This window comes from Arachis hypogaea, chromosome 14 (genome assembly GCF_003086295.3).
Source record: "Arachis hypogaea cultivar Tifrunner chromosome 14, arahy.Tifrunner.gnm2.J5K5, whole genome shotgun sequence".
NCBI classification, from domain to species: Eukaryota; Viridiplantae; Streptophyta; class Magnoliopsida; order Fabales; family Fabaceae; genus Arachis; species Arachis hypogaea.
In genome coordinates this window covers 4,810,736-4,832,741 of record NC_092049.1, presented here as the reverse complement: position 1 = coordinate 4,832,741, position 22,006 = coordinate 4,810,736, and the positions used below count along the sequence as shown (strand labels likewise).

The window sequence follows — 22,006 nt, the reverse complement described above, 5'->3', positions numbered from 1 at the left end:
ATAGCTTATTTAATACAGATGACTCTTGGAGTCCTAGTAAAGTGGTGAGTTTGATTCGTAGTTCAGTAAGAGAGCTCCATACTATTTTTACTATGCATCAATCTTTGTCTCCTCCTTCGCTTTGTTTGTATTGGGTTCCATCTCCAGTTCATTCTGTTAAATTGAATTGTGATGCTAGTTGTTTTACTCCTTTTGGTTATGCTGGTTTTGGTTGTATCATTCGCAATTCTGATGGATGTTAGTTGAAAGGTTGCACTAAGAAAGCCGAAGTGTGCAGTGTTCTTTTTGGTGAATTGTATGCGATTTGGAGAGGTTTACTTCTAACTTGTGATTGTGGATTTCGTGAGGTTATTTATGAAACAGACGGTTTAGAAGCTCTTTTTTTGGTAAACCAAAAAATGCTTGGTAAAGATATTTCAGAATGGGATTTGTCAAAGCATATACAGGAGGTTATGAATTGGAATTGAAGAGTCTCTATTCTTTTAATTCAGAGGAATGCAAATAGTGTTGTAGATTGGATGACTAGAACAGCTATTTTTGGCGCGGATATTCACTCGAATTGGAGCCAACCATAGAGTGAGTTTCAACATCTAATAGATTTAAATATGAACCTAACCAATTAATTTAATTTTGTTTTTTTTTCTTTTTTGTTTAGTAAAAAAAAAAAACATATTCATCATGAAAACTTGAATTCACCGAACATTGTAATAAAAAGCATTCATGGCGATTCCACATAATCCAAGACCAATATATATGCCTCTCTTCATCTTTATGTACCCTCTCTCATCCCATTCAGTATTTCCTGGGTTCTTAACAATCCAATCAGTACCAATTTTATTTGTACTATAACCGGTACCAATTTTATTTGTACTATAACCAACTGTCATAACACCATGATCAAACATGCTCTAAAAAAAATATACCACTGGAATAAAAAATGACCATATACCGAGTCACTATGATCAAGCTTATATTCCCATTGCATATATTTCGGATACTAAAATTCCATTTAACTCTTCTGGCACATATTAAAATTTCAGTACTTGAGATCTATTCATTTTTTGAAAATTTCTTCAATAATTGAGATGTGACCAATTAGATATTTATATAATTATGCTATACTTTATGTATTTTAATAAATTTTATATTTATTTAATTTAAATATTAAAAAATTCCAAATATTATTTTTCTTAAACAAAAGTATATTTCAGATCTTACATATTTATTATCGGCATGAGACTTTTGTCCATCAAAATCAGTTTTTAGAGTGTATTTTTGATATTTATAAACTTTAATGTATGTATTTTTATTTACAACAAACTCTTTTATATGTATTTTTGTCTATTTATTCTCTAAAAATTTAGTAATGCTTAAATTTAAGTCTTTGCATGATAACTGATAAGAGTCACAACTCACAAGTACCAGCAAAATATGCCGGTCAAGAAAATAAATATGAAAAAAACTTCTTAATCCAATAATACTCTTGAGAGCCAACAATTAAAACAATAATTTTACAATTAATGAACACATATTTACTACTACTATTCGTTACAATACTGCAACTCATCTATTACTCTCATGTGCTTGTGTCTTTGGGGATCCTATTGACAAAATGGATGTAAAAAAGAACAATACAATTTTAGAATCTAATTCATCTCATCTTTCTTGATTAATTAATTAATTTATTTTTGCTCTGTGTTAATGCATGCTTGAATTTCTTCCAGTGTTTTTCCTTTGGTTTCTGGAACTAGTTTTCCTACAAATACAATAGTTAAGAGGCATCCAACAGCATATAAAAAGAAAGTACCTGTCCAAAAGATAATAATACAAAATTAATCTTCCGTATAAAATATATAATAAAATATAAAATATAAATTAAAAATAAATTAAATAACTCATGATAATTGATTTTTTTTACACCAACAATATTATTTATAGAAATGTTAACAGCATTTTTGAATTGGTGGATATAGAGATGAATGACCATAAGTTTACGTGGTTTAGAGGGTCAATCGTGCAATCGAATTAATAGAATATTGGTGGTAAATTTGGTTTCATTGTTATCATCTGGAGCACTTGGTTGAAAAGAAATGACAGAATTTTCAGGAATCAATAATCAGGGTGTTGCAAGAATAGTCAACAGGTCGATTAAAAGTTACAAAGAGTGGAGTGATATTTGATCTTTTGGGTTGTTGATGGTTTTTATCGAAAATGATTAGGAATTAGTTTATTTTATCTATTTAATACTTTTCTATTGAGACGTTGATGCTCCACCTTGTTGTGTTGAGCTTTTTATTTCAAAAAAAATATAGAAATGTTACTTACCAGGAGCACTCCAATCCATTAAAAAATTGTAAGTATATGAAACTATCCAAGCTCCAAGCCATGTCAATAACACTACCAAGCTCCCAGCACTTCCCTTAATATTTATGGGAAAGATCTGCAATGTGACATATTGTATTAGAGAAAAAAAAAAAAAACATTTTCTTAATTTTTCTACTATTTATTAAACTCTTAACTATAATACATACCTCAGACATAATCACCCAAGGAACTGATCCCATTCCAATTGCAAATGATGCAATATATATCTGATAACAACAAAAACCAATAGATGAATCATTTTCAGCTCAAAATCTGAATCTAAATAATAAGCTTAAGGATTGTGAATTTAATTGAAGGTGGAAAATTAAACTCACCAACACACCAGAAACTACTAATGTTGGTACCCACTCAAGCAATAAGCTTTGACCCTGAATTCATTGAGTCACAAAAAATGAAATTTATGAACTGAATAATAAAACATAGAGAAAAGGACAAATAGGTCCCTAACCTTTTGTCTTGCGGACATTTTTGTCTCTGACCATTGAAAAAAAATATTTTTAAGTTTCTGATCTTCACAAAACTTGGACGGATCAGTCCCTCCGTCCAAATGCCTCCGTCAGGGACTGATCCGTCCAAGTTTTGTAAAGGTCAAAGACTTAAAAGTATTTTTCAATGGCCAGGGACAAAAATGTCCGCGGGACAAAAGGTCAAGGACCTATTTGTCCTTTTCTCTAAAACATATGCACATTATATCTATAGTTAAATTAAAATATAATATAGGAAAAGTCTAGAGGGCCAGCAACTTTTCTAAATTTTGGCCAGTATGTAACCAATAAGGAAGAGTGAGCCATTAGATAAAATCTCACACCAATCTCATACCATTAAAATTATCATTGATGACTATTTGATGGCTACAAATACCAAAAGTTGCTAGCCCTAACACTCCTATGTAATATATATAGACTTGCCTTAAGAAAGAAAGCAATTCCAGTAATAAAACAGCCTACGAAAGTGCCACTAGCAGAAACCTGTGAACAAATAAAACTTTAGTTTAAGTATCAAACTTCTGATTCTCATTATTTCATATAAATGAGTGTTAACAAAAAAAAATTTTTTTTACTGTTATGAGAGGTCTTCTTCCAGTTTTATCCATCAGTATTGCTCCCAATGCTGTAAATGGAACCTGTGATTCATGGTAACAAATGAAGTTCATACATGAAAATGTAGGTACATGATTACTTTCTTAGAACTTAGAAGCATTTGTATAGAGTGATCAACTACCTGTATTAAAGCATAGGCTATGGTACCAACTTTTCCTGAAGAAAGCCCTGCAACAAATCAAACCATAGATGAATGAACATGATATGAAGAAACAGAATTATTTGTTCTTCTCATTACTTACCAGAAGCTACAAAAGTCTCAGATGCATAGAATCCTATACCATTGATTCCACTAGCTTGTTGACATACCATTAAACCAACACCAATCTGAAATTATGTAACAAACTATTAGAAACCTTTTGATTTGACCAATTTAATTACATTTTGTGACTAAGTTTCTGCAATAAATAGTATGTTACTTACAACTAAAGATCTCATGTATTTGCTTTGGAACAAATCCAATAGCTTAGCTTTAGGAAGGCTTTGAAGACTTTCAATATAATCCTGTTCAAATCACCAAATTTGTTCGGCTCAATTAGTATGCATATACTGTCAGTGTAAAATAGTTTTAAATTGACGCACGCCAAATCAAATGCGACCATGTAAGCGAAAATAGTATCTCAAAAAGACCACTCTTGCTTACATGGCAGCAACTAATTGGATATCAGCCTCTTATGATCAGAGATTATAATATTGAAAGCTAAGTACCAGAATTTCTTGAGCTTCATGTGAAATATCAGCATCTTTACCCCTAAGTCTTCTCAAAGCTAGTTGAAATTCCTTTTCACGCCCAACTTTTGCCTGAAAAAAAATCATGCTCATTTTAATTAATTTTCATTTCACAGCTTGGTTTCTTATTATTATTATTGTATATAATAATGCTTAATTAATTATTACCAGCCATCTAGGAGATTCTGGAATGAAACACAAACCAATCAACAAGCAAATGCAAGGTGCTAAGCCTTCAAAATTTCCAAGCAAAACCAATAGAATTAGACCATTTTTTCATCACAACTAAAGCAAGATTTGTATAAAATTAAAGAGAAAAACTCAAAATAGTCCCTGACAATTACCTCGAAAGACAACGAGACCCTTGACAAAAAAAAATCCCAATCCAACTCCTGACAATTACCTCGAAAGGACAACAAGGTCCCTGTGCCAAAAAAAAATCAATGTTGTTTTTTTTGGCACAGGGACTAATCAGTCCCAAAAAAAAATATCAGAGATCGGATTGAGTGTTTTTTTTTTCTTAGGAACCTCGTTGTCCTTTCGAGATAATTGTCAGGGGCCGGATGGGATATTCACTCTAAATTAAATGATGTTGTTACTTAATTACCTGATAGTGCTAGTAGTCTCCAATTTACAACACTTCCTATTAAGAATGAGACTGATGATCCAATCACAATGAGAAGCTGGTTTGTTGTTGCAAGTCCTCCACGAAGATTTTTAGGTGATATTTCTGCTATATATATTGGAACCTGTTCCATTTTCTTAGTCATTAATATTAATATATATATGAATAAGCTAAGATCTATATTATTTGAACATTGTAGTAATATATATACCACATATGAGATAACTCCAATTCCATAGCCAGTGAAAAATCTTCCCAAGTCAAGTATGAAAGAGTCCTGCATTATATTATCAACATTATAATATGAAAAATAATATTGTGTGGTGCAGAAGATGGAATTATTGTTATTAATTACCTTGGAGAAGAAGACAGCTATCCAACCTGTAATGCAAAATCCTGATGAAATTCTCATCGCCTGTAATTATTACAAAAATAATAAGAAACTTAACATTAATTAATACTTTAATTGAAGATATTAATTAAGCATATACATACTCCTTTGCGGCCAATGAAATCAGTAATGTGACCACTTGTTATAGCCCCAAGCATTGCTCCAATGGTTACTAATGAACCAAACAACGAAAACTGCCACCATTTTACATAAAATTATTAATAATCACAACATATATAAAAAGGGAAATTGATAATAAGTAATTAACCTGAGCAAGAGAGAGATTAAGATCTGCTCTAATAGCTGCTTGAGTTGGTGCTGAATAACCCACCTGATTCACATAATCTTCATCATCATGATCATCATTCAACATGCAATTAAAAAAAATTAGTAGTTAATTAAGCTAAGGTTAATTGAACATACACAAGTTCCAAATGAGAAGGAACCACAAACAGCAACAAGTGTGCTAAGTATAACCATCCCAATGGAGGATCCATTATTGTTATTATCATCATCATCATGTGCATGTTGAATAAACGGTTCTTGCAAATCACCACCACTCTCAACATCTTTGTGTTCCTCAATTGCCATCTCAATTATCTTATGACAAAAAGAATGTGGTAGTAGTAGTTGTGAAGAATAGAATGCTACTTATATTGAATTTTCGCCATCATTGTTATTATTATGTTGGATAGGATTATACAACTCTCCAACGTGAAATATATAAGAATTATGCTACATATACATCATAATCAGCCACCGGTATAAAATATATGTTAAAATATAAATACATATTGAAAATAAATTAAACTACATATGTATTTATACATAAATACATTAGTGACTAATTTTGGTATACAAATAGCATTTTTAAGAGTGAATATCCTATCCGACCCCTGACAATTATCTTAAAAGGACAACGAGACCCAAAAAAAAAAAAACACCCAATCTGACCTCTAATATTTTTTTTTGGACTCCCTGTGCCAAAAAAAATATTGATTTTTTTTTTTTGCAAAGAAGCTATCCTTTCGAAGTAATTGTCAAGGACTAAATTAAAAATTGTTTTTTCAAAGACCTCGTTGTCTTTTAAAATAATTGTCAGGGTTATTTTGGATTTTTCTTATTTTTTTAAATATATAATACACTCAACTTGGTATAAGAATTGAATATACTTTATTTCGAAACCAAAATCTTGGATTGGACTATCATTGTTGGTTACGTTTGTAAAACACTTAGTTGCCTTATTTCAGCATATGAATTCTAATCAAACTCAATATGTATTGCATAAATACAATACGCGAATAACAATTTTTCACGTCACTACGTGCTTGCATCAAATTTAAAATGAATATTTTTATTATTCTTAATTAAATTAGTTATTTTTATTGATATGAAAATAAAAAATTGAATTGATTATTGCATGAAGGGTTAAAAACACATAAGATCACGTGGGATAGAAGCTGTCAGTGGTGGTAGCGGTTAGAATGACAGAGCAAATTCTGACGTATTCCTAAATGGATTATATATATAGAAAACAAGCAATGCAAGTTGCAAATATTCAATATAGTTTGGCCTTTACGATTCTTTATCCATCTAGCTATGCTTACGTGGTTCTTACTCGGATCAACCACCTTACCTTCTTTCTTTCTTTCATACATACATACATACATACATATATACATACGCAACAAGTGTGATCAATCATTATTTATTAATTTATTTATGGAATAATTATAAAAAAATATTCAAAAATTAGCAAAATTTATTTTTTTCGGTTATTATTTTTAGTTATTAATCTAATTTATTTAGTTCAATAATTTAATAATATATTTTTAATTTATATTTTTAAATATTAATAACTAAATAATAATTAAAAAAATATATATTCTACTCGTCCTCTAATACATATTGTTAATACCAGGTTTTGGAATAGTGATGCATGTGTTAGGAAAAAAAAATATTATGTAACCAGGAGGGTAGTTGCAGATATTTTTGTTTGGTAGTTTATTAATGAGGCATTAAGAAAACAAAATTAGTACTTATGAAGTTATGATTCAAACTTGGAGGCTTCATTGCATCAATATAATATCTTTTTGCTGAACACACACATGGTAATACATATTTTTTTAATAACAGCTCAGCTTTCTAAAGGTATTCGATCTTCATTGAATATAATAAGAATTCTGTATGTTTATTTTTTTTTCTCCTACTATATCTTCTAACCTAATAAGTTAAAAATTAATCTGTTCTAGATTAGAAATTTATTTAGGGGTTTATCGATTTGTTATTTATCAATAAATTTCTAAATACACAAGACAAAATTCAAACAATTGATATTTATTTAAATAAACTAATAAGCTAACCACTAAATCAATCTAACTTAGTTTAATAATTCTGTAGGTTTACAATAAATCAAAATGCTATATATAAATATCATAAGTCATTATTTTTTGAATATATTTTTGCGTATTTTACATTTTTAATAAAATAAATAAACTTTCTCACAACTTACTTATTTTGATAATGATTCAAAACCATCCGTTAGCACAAAATGCATTCGATTCAATAAGTCTTACAAGAAAATCCAACCAATCAAGTCCAAAATACTAAGGTGTTCAATCTTCTTATTTTGATCAATAAATCAAGTCAGATTTGTCTAACTATAAGATATTCGACCTGACTTCGAGAGCAAAATAATTACTTCAAACTCTATAATATGACAGTTATTAACATAATTTAACTCTAAACTAGTATTATTATTTAAGCCACGTTTTCAGAAAGAACTCCTAATAAATAAAGACAATTCTATGATACTAAAATAAAATTTATCTTTTTTTGCTGAATGGTGCGTGTCATGGTTAAATTTAAAACACATGTCGTTTCGATCTTATTTTCCGAGTATAGTTGCTAGATGCTGTTGGTAATAACATTTGTAGTTGTGAGTCCAATCCCTTTTTAGAATTTGTCTCTAAATAGGCGTTGTAATACGTGTTAAGTAGATCATGATGAAATGCTAATGAAATGTTAATTAAATGAGTTTGAAATATTAAATTATTTTAAAAAATATTATTTTATTATATTATTACTAAATCTATGTTGCTTGTGCAATGGGCTTTAGAAAGTGAACTTAATATGGGCCATTACGTGAATATGTAATATACTTGTTGACACAGTGATTGGATTTTTGAAATTTATGTAAATAAGAACCAAAGCCAATTCAATGGGTCTGAGAATGGAAAAATTCTTATAATATTTTTTTATGTGGTTGCAATAGTTTTATCGTGGGTTCCTTCAGTTACGTTGTTTTCGTAGTTAATCAAGAGTAAATTTTTAATTAAGATTTTATGAAAGTTTAGTTTTTGAGGTATGATTATATATTCTGAAAAAGATTAGGTTTTGGAGTTGTGGTGATTACAATAGCTTTAAGTGGTTGCAGAAGACAAGGATTGAGAGATAGATGATGTGGTGAATTGCTTTGATTGTTATATTAGTCGTGGGCTAATTATTTCATAGTTTTTGTTTTTACACATTGCCAACATACATATTATTGTTGGATATTAGCTAATATGAATATGGATCTCGATATTTTCTGAATTTAATCCTTTTTTTTTATTTGCATATTTATCATGTCGGAAGTCCAATGACTAATCCCTCGAATACTGCAGAGGTAGGCGATCCTCCCAAACAAGTAAGTTCTATTTCCATCCTCTAATAAGGATCGAATCCGAGAGAGATAGTTAAGGGATACAGATTCTCATCCATCTGTGCCAACTTGTGTTGGTTGAATTCATTAGATTCGAACTATGGGAGACGAAGTAAACATGTAAATCGAAACCAATCCATTCGATTTATTAGCATTTTAACCATGCATTTAATTCGAATCCACTTGATTCGATTTTCATTCCATTAACGTTTTTCATCTAATTCAAATCCATTGGATTTGATTTACTACGTTTTTCATTAAATCGAATTTAATCAATTCGATTTATATAAAAATGTGTTTTGGAACTTTGACGTTGCATTTTCTAGTTTAAAACATTCAGGTAATATTGATGTGCATTTGGTTTATTAAGGTGTTTTACCTTAAAAATAATGAATATTTTTGTAAGTATGTTCAAAAATCGAAAATAATTTTAGCTGTTTACCCTCCATAAAATTTGATTATGAATATGAATATTAAGTTGTTATATATACTTTTATACACTACTAATCAATTGGTGGTTAATTTTCGATACCTATATAATATATAGTTAATCGTATTAATATTGCTGTATCTTGTCCGTATTAGCATGTTGATCGATCTTGAACCATGTTTGTTGGAAAATGTCAAAACCTAATAGAAAATTATAGTATGATGTTAAATATATTGTCCACTTGGTTCTAAAGTAACCTTTAATTTTTCCATATATGTTAGGACAGGAGAAATGCCATACATCATGTTCTTCCCCACAGAATTTGGACGGCAGTTATTTTATAACTCATTTGAAAAAAATTAAAAGGAAAGTAATAATGATTGCATTTGAGAATTCAACTATTATAATTATAATTATGTATATTAAAATTAATTATTAAAATTAACTACTAATATAAAATATATATTAAAATATAAAATATAAATTAAAAATAAATTAATTTATATATTTATATATAAATATATAATGACTAATTTAATAATTATATTTTAGTATATACATTTTTTTTTAATACATAATATGTGTGAAGCATAGCTGCACAAATGTTCGGAAGGTTGAAAGGGGAAAAAAATTAAATGTGCACCATATTATGGAGTAGTCATCAATAGGGGTGTATATGGCCCGATCCGGTCCAAACACTTTAGGAACTAATTTAGTGTGATTTCATCGGATGGGTCTAGAGTCGGATAAGGGTCTCAAAAATAGACTCGGTCATTATTTTGGATCGGGTACGGGCCATAGTTCGGGTCACCCGAACTCAACCTAGTGGCACGGTCATCATACATAATTAATATTTTTTGTTATTAGTAATGGATGATGACTATTGTTATGTAGAATTTAAATATTGTAAACATTAATATTTTGTGTTATTAGTCATTATAAGATTATAAGTTAATATTTTATGTTTAAAATGCTTAAGATTTTAGACTAATATATAATATTGTGTTATTTGTATTGATTTAAATATTTAGTGTTATTAGACAATATCAGTATTGATTATGGTTATGCTTTAATTTTAGAGAATGGTTGGTTCTTGTTATATTTTTTTAAGTGAATTTTACTATGTGAATTGTGAAATAATGGTTGAAGATTAAGTGATTTTTACATGCTAAAGACTCAATTTTCACCCGATTTTTACCCGATTTTCACCCGACTCGAAGGTGCGTAGATTTTATCGGATCTATGATCGGGTTAGGATCTAAAAATTAGACCCGGTCTATATTTCGGATCGGGTCTGAATTAAACCAAACCTGGTGTGGCCCGACTCATGTACACCTCTAATCATCAATATTGGATGAAAAAGTATAAGTAAATAAGTTTTAATTAGTTAATTTTAAATAATTACTAATTAATAATAATTATTAATTAGTATAGAATATAATTTAAAAATATTTATTAATTTATTGTTAGTTAGATTTTTATTAATTTATCTAGCAGAATTGATATTAGATAAAGTTGTTTAATTATGTTGTTACATCAGCCAATAATTTGATAGAAAATTATTAGCAACTGAACATGCTATAATTAAGATAGTAGCATTCTAATTATTTCGAGGTGATACTTAAAACAAAGATAAATTTGATATAGGTGAAGATTCTTAAGTTCCTTTAATGAAGGTTTTGATTTGTTCATTAAAACAGTGGATTATTCGATGTCGTTGTTTGGGTGATAGTGAAGGTATTTACAAAGAATTATGATCCTTAAATTAACAAAAATTTTAAGTAGATTAAAGTAAATTAAAATTGATAAAAATTTGAATTTGATAGAATATTTATAGGAGTGAGTGATGATTTAACCATCACTCCTAACCCTCTCTACTTATAATATTAAATAATTTCTCTCATATTATTTCAAAAATTTCTCACATTGTGATGAGATCTAAACTCCAGATAATATTTGGAATAATAGATGACAAGATATTTATTTATTATGCAAGTCTGGTTGAATAGGGGTTATGATACTGTGTTTTAAGGGTGGAGCTTAGTTCAGATAAGGGGGTTATGGCCCCAAAATTTTTTATAAAAAAATTAGTAGTATTTTTTTAAAAGATAAAAAATAGTTCAATTGACTTAAATACTCTACTATAACTTAAAGTATTCAATAAGTTCAATAAGTAACACTTCCTCTATCTTTAAGTTTAAATATAAAAAATTAGATATTATTTATTTATTTAATTTAATATTATTTTATATTTTACTGTTTATTTAATTTAATTTTTTATATGATAAAAAATAATAGAATATTCAATAAGTATTAATATTATTGTATTTGTATAAATTGATAAAAAAATTTAATAAATATTATAAATTTTAATATATGTCCTTCTAACTTCTTCTTTACATATTTTACAAGATATATATTCAAATTTTATATAAAATAATAATGAAAAATCAAAGAATTGATGCATTTTTTAAGAGGAATGCTAATATTTAAGAAGAAAAACATATAACTTTTACAATATCAACACCTGTAGAAAGTTCTTCTATTTTAATGAATCACAAAAAAAGTGAGATACAACCTTTAAAAGTTCAAAAAGTTACATCTGATAAGTTTGACCTTAATTTTTTGGAACGAGACCCTGAAAAACGGCTTTAAATTTGCCAATATTACCCAAACTAAAGAGATGAGATTAGACAAATTTATCTTAAATATGGTCCATATCAAAAGCATCTTGATAATTATCCTCTATCTAGTCCCCTCAAAATTTTATTTCAAATTCTGCCACTGCTGTGTCCTGAGTATTTAGTTAAATTTTATAATTTCTATGAGTTCTCTGTAAAACTGGACTAATCCTATTTGGACCATGGCATTATATTTGGCTATGGTATGAATACTAATATAATGCATGGTTAAATGGACAAATAATTAAAATAAGTTCAACATATGAGATGAACTCATTAGTTTTACTTGGTGTTTATTGTTTAATGCAGTAAGCCATCCAATAATAATGTAATTTCAATCAGTAGGATAACTTTTAAAAGAAAAATGTAATGTTCTCATTATGTTAAGGAAAAGTGTAAAAGCTATTTAATCTTCTTTTCAATGCAAATTAAATTCAACTTACGAACGGTTAATTATATAATGGAAAGTTCTGTAATGGCATTGGTTTTGGTGGCTAAAAATGATATAAGTTTGACCTACAAATAAAATATTGACACATGACACACTATAATAAATTTATGACCATTGACTAACATAATTCTCTTTCTCTTATAATTTCTTATGATTATTTTTATTAAAATAATTTTTTATAATTATTTTTATAATTATAAAAAAATTAAAAAAAATTAAATAACATTAAAATAATTTTTTTAATTATATTTATAATAATTATTTTATTATCATTTTTATTTTTAAAAAATAATTTCTTATAATTATTTTTACTAAAATAAGTTTTTATAATTATTTTTATTTTTTAATTATTTATTATTATTATTTTTACTAAAATAATTTTTTATAATTATTTTTACCAAAATAATTTTTTATAATTATTTTTTTTTGTAATTTTAAGAACCTAACATCAAAATGATATTTTTTCTCTTGGTATTAGTTTAAAAATAATCATAACAAACTATAAGAGAGAGAGAATATCATTTTGTGTTAGTTTTTCAAAATTATAAAAATAAAAAATAATTATAAAAAAATTATTTTAGTAAAAATAATAATAAAAATAATTATAAGAAATTATTTTTTAAAAAATAAAAATAATAAAAAAATAATTTTGATGTTATTTTAGAAATTATTAAAAATAATAAAAAATAAAATAATTATAAAAAAATCATATTAATAAAAATAATTATAAGAAATTATTTTTTAAAAATAATTATAAAAAATATTTTTTAAAAATAAAAATAATAATCATAAATATAATTAAAAATATTATTTTGGTTTTATTTTTTTGTAATTATTTTTTATAATTATAAAAATAATTATAAAAAATTATTTTGATAAAAGTAATTATAAAAAATTATAAGAGAAAAAATTATTTTGGTCTTAAATTTAATTTTTTTTTGTATAAATAGTATTTTTAGTTAATATTTACTTGTAAGTCAAACTTATGCCATCCTTAATTACCAAAACAAATACCACCATAAAACTTCCCTTGTATAATATGTTATATACTAGTTGTATTGTGTATGCACCACGTCTTCGCCTCAAGTTTGCTAATAATATTTTCTAAAGTTTATGAAAGACAGCGAAGAAAATTCAAACATCTACTCCAATATGGCTGTTCAGTCTATTTTTAAAAAGTATTTATAAATTTGATTAATTAATATTATTAATATTAATAAAGAGTTTTTAATTGTTTATATATTATTAATTATAATAATAATACATAATATTATATATTTAACTAAAAGATATAATTTTTTAAAAATGATATATATTTAAAATATTATTTTTATTGGTTAAACTAAATAATTTTTTAAGAATAGTATATGTTTAAAATATTATATCTATTAATAATAGAAGAATTACAATAATTTATGTATATAATAAATTATAATTGCTATGTGTAATAGATATATAAATAAAAAATCCTTGTTTATTATTTATACATATCAATCAAGTGTGTATTTTAACTATTAAGAGATTTTTTTGTTCAAGAGAGTTGAGAATTTTTTATTATTATTAATTAAAAAATTCTTAAGTTTTATTGTATACTGGGAGAGTATTATCATCAACCTTATAAGGCATACTTCGTTCCCCTCTCCAACCGATGTGGGCCTTATAATCCACCCCCCTAAGCATGCCTTATAAGGGTGTGGATACCTCTCCATAGCATGACGCATTTTGACGAGTGAGTGAGGGGGCTTCGGCTATCATCCCTATCGTCAAAGGCAAAACTGTGAGGCCTTGTGTGCCAAAAGCGAACAATATCGTGCTAGCGGGTGGTCTGGGTTGTTACAGATGGTATCAGAGCCAGAACTCGGATCGATGTGCCAGCGAGGGCGCTGGGCTCCCTTAGGGGGGTGGATTGTAAGGCCCACATCGGTTGGAGAGGGGAACGAAGCATGCCTTATAAGGGTGTGGATACCTCTCCCTAGCATGACGTGTTTTGACGAGTGAGTGTGGGGGGCTTCGGCTATCATCCCTATCGTCAAAGGCAAAACCGTGAGGCCTTGTGTGCCAAAGCGGACAATATCATGCTAGCGGGTGGTCTGAGTTGTTACAGATGGTATCAGAGTCAGAACTCGGATCGATGTGCCAGCGAGGGCGCTGGGCTCCCTTAGGGGGGTGGATTGTAAGGCCCACATCGGTTGGAGAGGGGAACGAAGCATGCCTTATAAGGGTGTGGATACCTCTCCCTAGCATGACGCGTTTTGACGAGTGAGTGAGGGGACTTCGGCTATCATCCCTATCGTCAAAGGCAAAACCGTGAGGCCTTGTGTGCCAAAGCGGACAATATCGTGCTAGCGGGTGGTATGGGCTGTTACACATATAATGTCATGTAATCCAAAATAATACAGGTGTATGTGACTGGTATTTGAGTATATATCAAGCCTATTCGAGTGTAATTGGTGCTGTTGTGCTTGTGCTTGCCCTTGTAGTGTCATTGTATGCATGTTTGGTTGATTTGAATATCATTTTGAAGTCATATAATGTTGTGTAATCCAAAAAATAATAAATGTGTATGTGACTGGTATTGGGTGTATGTGATTGTTATTTGGATGTATGTGGCTATTATTTGGGTGTATGTGACTGTTATTTAGGTGTATATCAATCGGATTTGAGTGTAACTGGTGATATTTTTATCTATTAACGATATTTTTTCTAGTATAAATATAGCTTATTTAAATAATTCTTGTTTGGTTTGTTTACAACAAACCAACCAATGGTTTGAGATGCTCCACAAGACTATTGAATGAAAAGTTCAAAAACATGAGTGAAGCAAAGAAGGTCATCGTTTGGGAATTAGGATTTGATGGTTTGATGCACATCCCTTCGATGAATGTGCCACATAAACTGTTGAAGGAGTTGGCATATTCCTTTAATTTGGATAAAAACAAATTGGACACCCGGCATGGTGCATTGACCAATGGTGAATTGTTGTGGGCATACAAGCCTTGATAGCCCTTTGCATTGATCCACATTGATCGATGAGAATCCCTTTCGGAGGATTTCCTCCCATGTAACGAAGCCAACATTCAAATAAGTATTTGAATGATTGAGTATCCTCGTTTTTCATCAAAGTGCATCCCAGAAGTGTTGACTGACTGTGGTGATTCATTCCGATAAAAGAACTAAAAACCAGATTATACCTGATTACGACGAAACAGAAATAAAATCATTAAATATACCCAAATAATAACTTTCTACACCCAAAAACATGCAATGTACACCTCTGCTGCAGATTTATAAAACAACATTAATTGGACAGCATAAACTAGAACAACATATTACCTGTTAGTATTGTAGGTGGTATCGAATGAAATAACATCTCTAAAATACTCACAGGCAGCCCTGCTCCTTGCATCCGCCCAAAAAGCAATCTCAATCGACTAATCGTCCTTAAGTTCAAGCTCGAAAAAGAAATTTTGATTCTTCTCTTTCATTCTTAATAAGTATTTCCCGAATTCTTTTGCATCCTCTAGTTCCAAAATATTCCGCACTTCTCTCGTGATGTAATTTCTCACGTCTTTTTCGATAAAATTTAACTCACTGTGACCCCCGGTTGCTGCAACGAATGATTGGTATGTTTTGCTTGGTCTGATTCCGACTTCCTCGTTATTCTCTATTGTACGATGCACGGACATGCTTAGTTCCCTATGTTGTTTAAGCATCTCTGCTTGATTTGCACAGCAGGGATGTGAATGATGCAACACGGCCTTGGAAATGATCCAACACCAATGTCCTTAATATGTGTATATAAATTCTTTCAGGACAATTTAATCCTGCTGAGGGGTTTGTCTTCTCCGTCAGAGATATTTTCGATTTCCATTTTCCCTCTCTTCCACATGTAGTCAATTGGTTCTTAATTTCGTTTCCCTTCTTATTTGTGCTCTGAACTCTTGTAGAAAAACCTGCAACTTTCGAATAATCCTGGTAGAGTTTTTCAGCATTTTCAAGGGTGTTAAAAATCGTCCCAACCTTGGAAACAAACATCTCATCAACATCGTTGAGGAACTGTAAAATACACCCAAAATAGTCTACAATACACCATATTAAAGCTATCATAAACTATAGAATACAACTATAACTATAGAATCATCATAAAAAATAACAAAAATCAAATTCACGACTCATCATCAAACTGAAACTGAAACAATTCAACTAAAATAATAAGACAATTCACCCTCGGTCAATTGAAAAAGTCAGAACCTGTAAATACATTCAAACTTTCCCACATTACACCCAAATATTCCTTATTTATACCCGAAAGTCTGATATAAAATGCAACAAATTCATCAGAACTACTACATTACATTCAATTCAAACTATCAACAACGAACAGCAAATTTCATAGGTAAGGTTCACAACATTATTCACCTCCACAATCATAAACTACTAACAAAAACATTAACCACACCTCAGGGACTTCATTGGATTCGAATTTACAATCCATTTCGCGCTGGTTCAGTTGACAATCTGAACTTGAATCATTCATTATCTTCAAAACAATTTTAGGCTTAATTTCAAAAACCGAACATAGAAAACAAAGAAAATGAAGAAAATGAAGCAAGAGAACGCAGTGAGAAATGCACCAAAACGCCAAAAGAAAACACAGAGAGAAGGTACGAAAACACAGACGAAATTCGAAAAAAGAAACGAAATCCTTTCTAAAAAAGAAGTTATATATTCGCGCATTGTATGGGGAGAATAATTAATTTCAATAACTTTCCCTAAATATTAAATACAGTAAACAAAATCATAAATTTCAGTTGACCAATTAATACTCATTAAAGCTGAATCATTTCAATCTTCTGTCTTTTCTATAAATTTAATTTCAATAACTTTTCCTAAATATTAAATACAAGAAACAAAATCATAAATTTCAGTTGACTAATTAATACTCATTAAAGCTGAATCATTTCAATCTTCAGTCTTCTCTATGAATTTAATTTCAATAACTTTTCCTAAATATTAAATACAAAAAACAAAATCATAAATTTCAATTGACTAATTAATACTCATTAAAACTGAATCATTTCAATCTTCAGTCTTCTCTATAAATTAAATAAGGAAATGAACAATAACTATCTTGAACAACATGAACAACTACCAATCAAATAAAAATACACTACACTCTAATTTAATATTACTTATTAAATTTACTCTTTTAATCCTATTAATTCACATTGTTTATACATTGTTCAAAAATATTGTTAGTTACCTATACTTTTCCATTAAATAAATAGACGTCTTGATAATTCTACCTTTTCAATACTTCTCTGATAGCGATTCGTTAATCTATTCTCATTATATGCACCTAATAATTCTATACACATAATTCTCGTGATATAAGAAACAATGAGGATTCAAATTATGTCCATTTCTCTTGTTGTTTTGTTTATTGTTCTCTCCTTTACCTTCGGTATGTATTACTGTTACGGATCCGGCCCATGAATCCTACACCCAGAACGGTCTCCGAACCCGGTTACCAGGGTCCGACCCGCTTCGTCCTTCCAGAAGGCTCGGAACCAGCCCACTAGAGCTCCTAACCAACTTTCGAATTCAAACGTCTCCCTTATCTTAGCCAAATAAGATAAGATAAGATAAGATAATTCAAACGTCTCCCTTATCTTAGCCAAATAAGATAAGATAAGATATTCACCATCACCTATAAATAGAGGACCCAGGTCCCTCCAGGTATTCACTCATTCCTCACACCTTCTACCTCTTAGATCCATTCTGACTTGAGCGTCGGAGTGTCTTTGCAGGTACCACCCCCCATTGCTCCAGGCAAGTGATCTGGCATCTGCCTCAACCCGCAAGTTCTCGATCCATCTCTCAACCCGTACCAGAGACATCTTGTACATTGGCGCCGTCTGTGGGGACTTCGCAACGTTGTGGCAGCATGGCGGATAACCTAGAAGAGCAATCATCAAACTCAGATTTCTTGGGTGTAGCTGAGAGCAAAAAGGAACAATATTTTCTTAACTTGCATCATCTTTGCAGGGATAACACACCTTTGCCCTACTCCAACGGCGAAATCCCAAAGGAATAATATTTTCTTAACTTGCATCACCTTTGCAGGGATAACACACCTTCGCCCTACTCCAACGGCGAAATCTCAAAGGAATAATATTTTCTTAACTTGCATCATCTTTGCAGGGACAACACACCTTCGCCCTACTCCAACGGCGAAATCCCAAAGGAATAATATTTTCTTAACTTGCATCACCTTTGCAGGGATAACACACCTTCGCCCTACTCCAACGGCGAAATCCCAAAGGAATAATATTTTCTTAACTTGCATCACCTTTGCAGGGATAACACACATTCGCCCTACTCCAACGGCAAAATCCCAAAGGAATAATGTTTCCTTAACTTGCATCACCTTTGCAGTGGTAACACACCTTCGCCCTATTCCAACAGTGAAACTCCAATGGCGAAATCCCAAAGGAATAATGTTTCCTTAACTTGCATCACCTTTGCAGTGATAACACACATTCGCCCTATTCCAACGGCGAAACTCTAATGGCGAAATCCCAAAGGAATAATGTTTCCTTAACTTGCATCACATTTGCAGTGATAACATACCTTCGTCCTACTCCAACGGCGAAATCCCAAAGGAACAATGTTTCTTCGACTTGCAATCACCTTCTTAGTGATAACACTCTTTATGCACCCTCGCCCTATTCCAACGGTAAAATTCTAAATCCTCGGAGCCCAAAGTCTCACCTCCCTTTAGTGGGACACCTCCACCTCTTGGACCCTCTCATTCACCACTCCCCTCATCCGTCCTTCCAAGCGCCATGGCCCCATCTTCTCCCTCTATTTTGGCTCCATGCCCACCGTTGTTGCTTCTTCTTTTGAACTCTTCAAGCTCTTCTTCCAAACCCACGAGGTCACCTCCTTCAACACCAGGTTCCAAACCTCTGCCATCCGCCGCCTTACCTATGACAACTCTGTCGCCATGATCCCCCTTCGGACCTTACTGAAAATTCATAAGGAAGCTCATCATGAACGACCTCCTTAAACGCTACCACCCTGGCCAAGCTCAGACCTCTCAGGAGCTAAGAGATCAAGAAAGTTCTCAAGGTTCTTGCATAGATGCGGGGGACAGCCAAATCGTGGCGGCATGACGAAGAACCTCGAGGAGCAATCCTCCACCCAACACCCCAACTCCCGAACTCCAAGATAACACTCCTCCCACCCACGGGAGGATAATAAGCGCGGCACATCGCCAACCAACCCCAACCCAACAACAACCAAGAGAGGACAACCGTCCTCCCACTGAAGCTCGGCCACCCGACGGCCTAGGAGAGAAGGCGGTCCAGATAATCCAAGAGCTGTGCCTCAGGGTGCAAGACCTCAAAGGCTGAGTTACACCCAAAGAAAAGCACAACGCCAAAAAAAAAAAACGGAAGTCACGCAACCTCTAGATCAAGATCTCGCCATGAAACCAGGCACGGCGGATCGCCAGAACGGCGACATGCCAAGAGATACAATCGCAGCATCTGCCGTGACCACGGACATGACAGGATGCCTGAACGACGACACAGCAAAAGGTATGATCGCAGCGTCCCACGCAACCCGCCTCATCAACATGAAACGGACAACGACCGACGACATCAAGAGGCCAAATGCACAAGAAGTGACCACGTGATAATGGGAGCCATTCCCTTCACTGAAAGAATCCTAAAAGAAAAACTCCCTAAAGGCTTCGACAAACCTACGGATATGAAGTACGACAGAACCAAGGACTCCCAGGAGCACCTAACGGCCTTCAAGGCCAGGATGAACCTGGAAGAGGCCGCTGACGCGGTCCGAGGTAAGGCCTTCCCAGTAACCCTAGCCGGGCCAACGATTAAATGGTTCAATGCCCTCCCCAACGGATCCATAACTGGCTTCCACGATATCTCACGGAAGTTCATGGCCCAATTCACCACCAGAATTACCAAAGCTAAACACCCCATCAGCTTATTAGGGGTCACAAAGAAACAAGACGAATCCACACGAAAATACCTAGACCGCTTCAACGATGAATGCCTAAAGATTGATGGACTCACGGATTTCGTCGCAAGCCTCTGTTTAACCAACAGGCTCATGAACGAAGACTTCCGCAAACACCTCACCACCAAGCCAGTATGGACCATGCACGAGATCCAAAACGTCGCCAGAGACTACATAAACGACGAGGAGGTCAGTCAGATCGTCGCTGCCAATAAACGGCAACACGGCAACACTCCACACGGTAACCCGACTTCCCGCCATAATCCGATGCCCAGAGAAAGTCAAAGAGACCAACCCAAACAAACCAACAGAAACCGACCACCCAGGATCGGGAAATTCTCGAACTACACCCCCCCTGACAGCCTCGATTACCGAGATATACCACCAGATAGTGGATCGGGGTATTATCCCGAAAGCCCGACAACTCAAAGAAAGAACGGGCGGCAACAAGACCCTTTACTGCGACTACCACCGAGGTTACGGGCACAGGACACAAGACTGTTTCGACCTTAAAGATGCCCTCGAACAAGCTATAAAAGACGGCAAACTCCCAAAGTTCGCCAAATCATCAGAGAACCAAAACGCGCGGAAAAAGACAGGTCGCCTAAGAGGGAAGGACACAACCCGAGAACACAAAAACAACCTCCCAGGGAAAGTCCAGAAGACGACCCGCCATAGTAGTAAATGTCATCACGGGCAAGGATGTGTCAGGCAAGTCAAGATCAACACTAAAAAAGGACCTCAAAGTCTTGGCCGTCAGAGATCAAGCCCCAGCTACCACAGCCAACAAAACGATAACTTTCTTGCCCGAGGATTGCCAGCATAGCACCTCGGCCGAAGACGCACCTTTCGTCATCTCGGCGAGAATCGGAACAGGACTAGTTCGGAAAATACTGGTGGACACCGGCGCAGACTCCAACATCCTCTTTCGAGGTGCCTTCGAGAAGCTCGGGCTCCGCAACGAAAATCTCCAAACACACCGCAACGGTGTCACGGGACTCGGAGACAACTTCCTCAAGCTAGACGGTTCCATCATTCTTCCCCTTACCATAGGGACGGGAAGCCAGAGGAAGACAATCCTGTCCGAGTTCGTGGTCCTCAAGAACTCCACCGCTTATAACGTCATCCTCGGAAGAAAAACAATCAACGACCTCTCCGCCGTCATCTTTACCAAATACCTTCTAATGGAGTTCACGGCAGAAGATGGCTCCGTCGGAACCATCCACAGAGACCAGGAAACCGCGGTAGAATACGACAACATCAACACTAGCCCTACGCAAGAGATCCCGAGACGCGGCAGGCATCTTCCTTTCCGATCTCGATGCACACCAAAATTCACACAGAACCATGGGAGGAAACGAAAAAGAAGCAAAGTAGGGCCTTGCAGACAAGGTCAGGAGTATAGCACACTTACATGAGCTAGCCCTAAAATAGAGAATAAGCCTAAGGTACAATGGCAGCA

The 22,006-nt window shown here is 32.7% G+C and overlaps 2 protein-coding genes across 3 annotated transcripts; one reads left to right on the top strand and one right to left on the bottom strand.

Moving 5' to 3' along the window:
* Nucleotides 1-1,451: 1,451 nt before the first annotated feature.
* LOC112741105 (sugar transporter ERD6-like 16) lies at nt 1,452-6,482 on the bottom strand. 2 transcript variants are annotated; one of them, XM_025789943.3, is made up of 17 exons: nt 5,654-6,482; nt 5,499-5,561; nt 5,335-5,424; nt 5,195-5,254; nt 5,051-5,116; nt 4,822-4,963; nt 4,383-4,447; nt 4,194-4,286; nt 3,909-3,989; nt 3,728-3,812; nt 3,607-3,653; nt 3,446-3,508; nt 3,294-3,353; nt 2,700-2,753; nt 2,532-2,591; nt 2,326-2,440; nt 1,452-1,807 (listed from the first exon to the last, which is right to left on the bottom strand). In XM_025789943.3, exons 1-17 carry the CDS (start codon nt 5,819-5,821, stop codon nt 1,683-1,685), a joined length of 1,437 nt encoding a protein of 478 aa, XP_025645728.1. In that variant the 5' UTR covers nt 5,822-6,482; the 3' UTR covers nt 1,452-1,682. The 2 variants fall into 2 exon arrangements, with proteins under 2 accessions (XP_025645728.1, XP_072071502.1); XM_072215401.1 differs by lacking the exon at nt 5,499-5,561 and having other exon boundaries at nt 5,562-5,923.
* Nucleotides 6,483-20,199: 13,717 nt separating this feature from the next.
* LOC112742125 (uncharacterized) lies at nt 20,200-21,962 on the top strand. Its single transcript, XM_025791372.1, has 3 exons — nt 20,200-20,785; nt 20,907-21,143; nt 21,256-21,962. The coding sequence occupies exons 1-3, from the start codon at nt 20,200-20,202 to the stop codon at nt 21,960-21,962; spliced, it is 1,530 nt and encodes a 509-aa protein (XP_025647157.1).
* Nucleotides 21,963-22,006: the final 44 nt, after the last annotated feature.

Coding starts and splice junctions, on each gene's coding strand:
- LOC112741105 (XM_025789943.3), bottom strand. CDS start 5,821: ATGGCAATTGAGGAACACAAAGATGTTGAGAGTGGTGGTGATTTGCAA. Junction 4,964..5,050: donor TTGGAGTTATCTCATATGTG/GTATATATATTA, acceptor AAAATGGAACAG/GTTCCAATATATATAGCAGA. Junction 2,441..2,531: donor CTTGGGTGATTATGTCTGAG/GTATGTATTATA, acceptor GTCACATTGCAG/ATCTTTCCCATAAATATTAA.
- LOC112742125 (XM_025791372.1), top strand. CDS start 20,200: ATGGGAGCCATTCCCTTCACTGAAAGAATCCTAAAAGAAAAACTCCCT. Junction 20,786..20,906: donor ACACGGCAACACTCCACACG/GTAACCCGACTT, acceptor CCCCCCTGACAG/CCTCGATTACCGAGATATAC. Junction 21,144..21,255: donor AAACGCGCGGAAAAAGACAG/GTCGCCTAAGAG, acceptor AGGATGTGTCAG/GCAAGTCAAGATCAACACTA.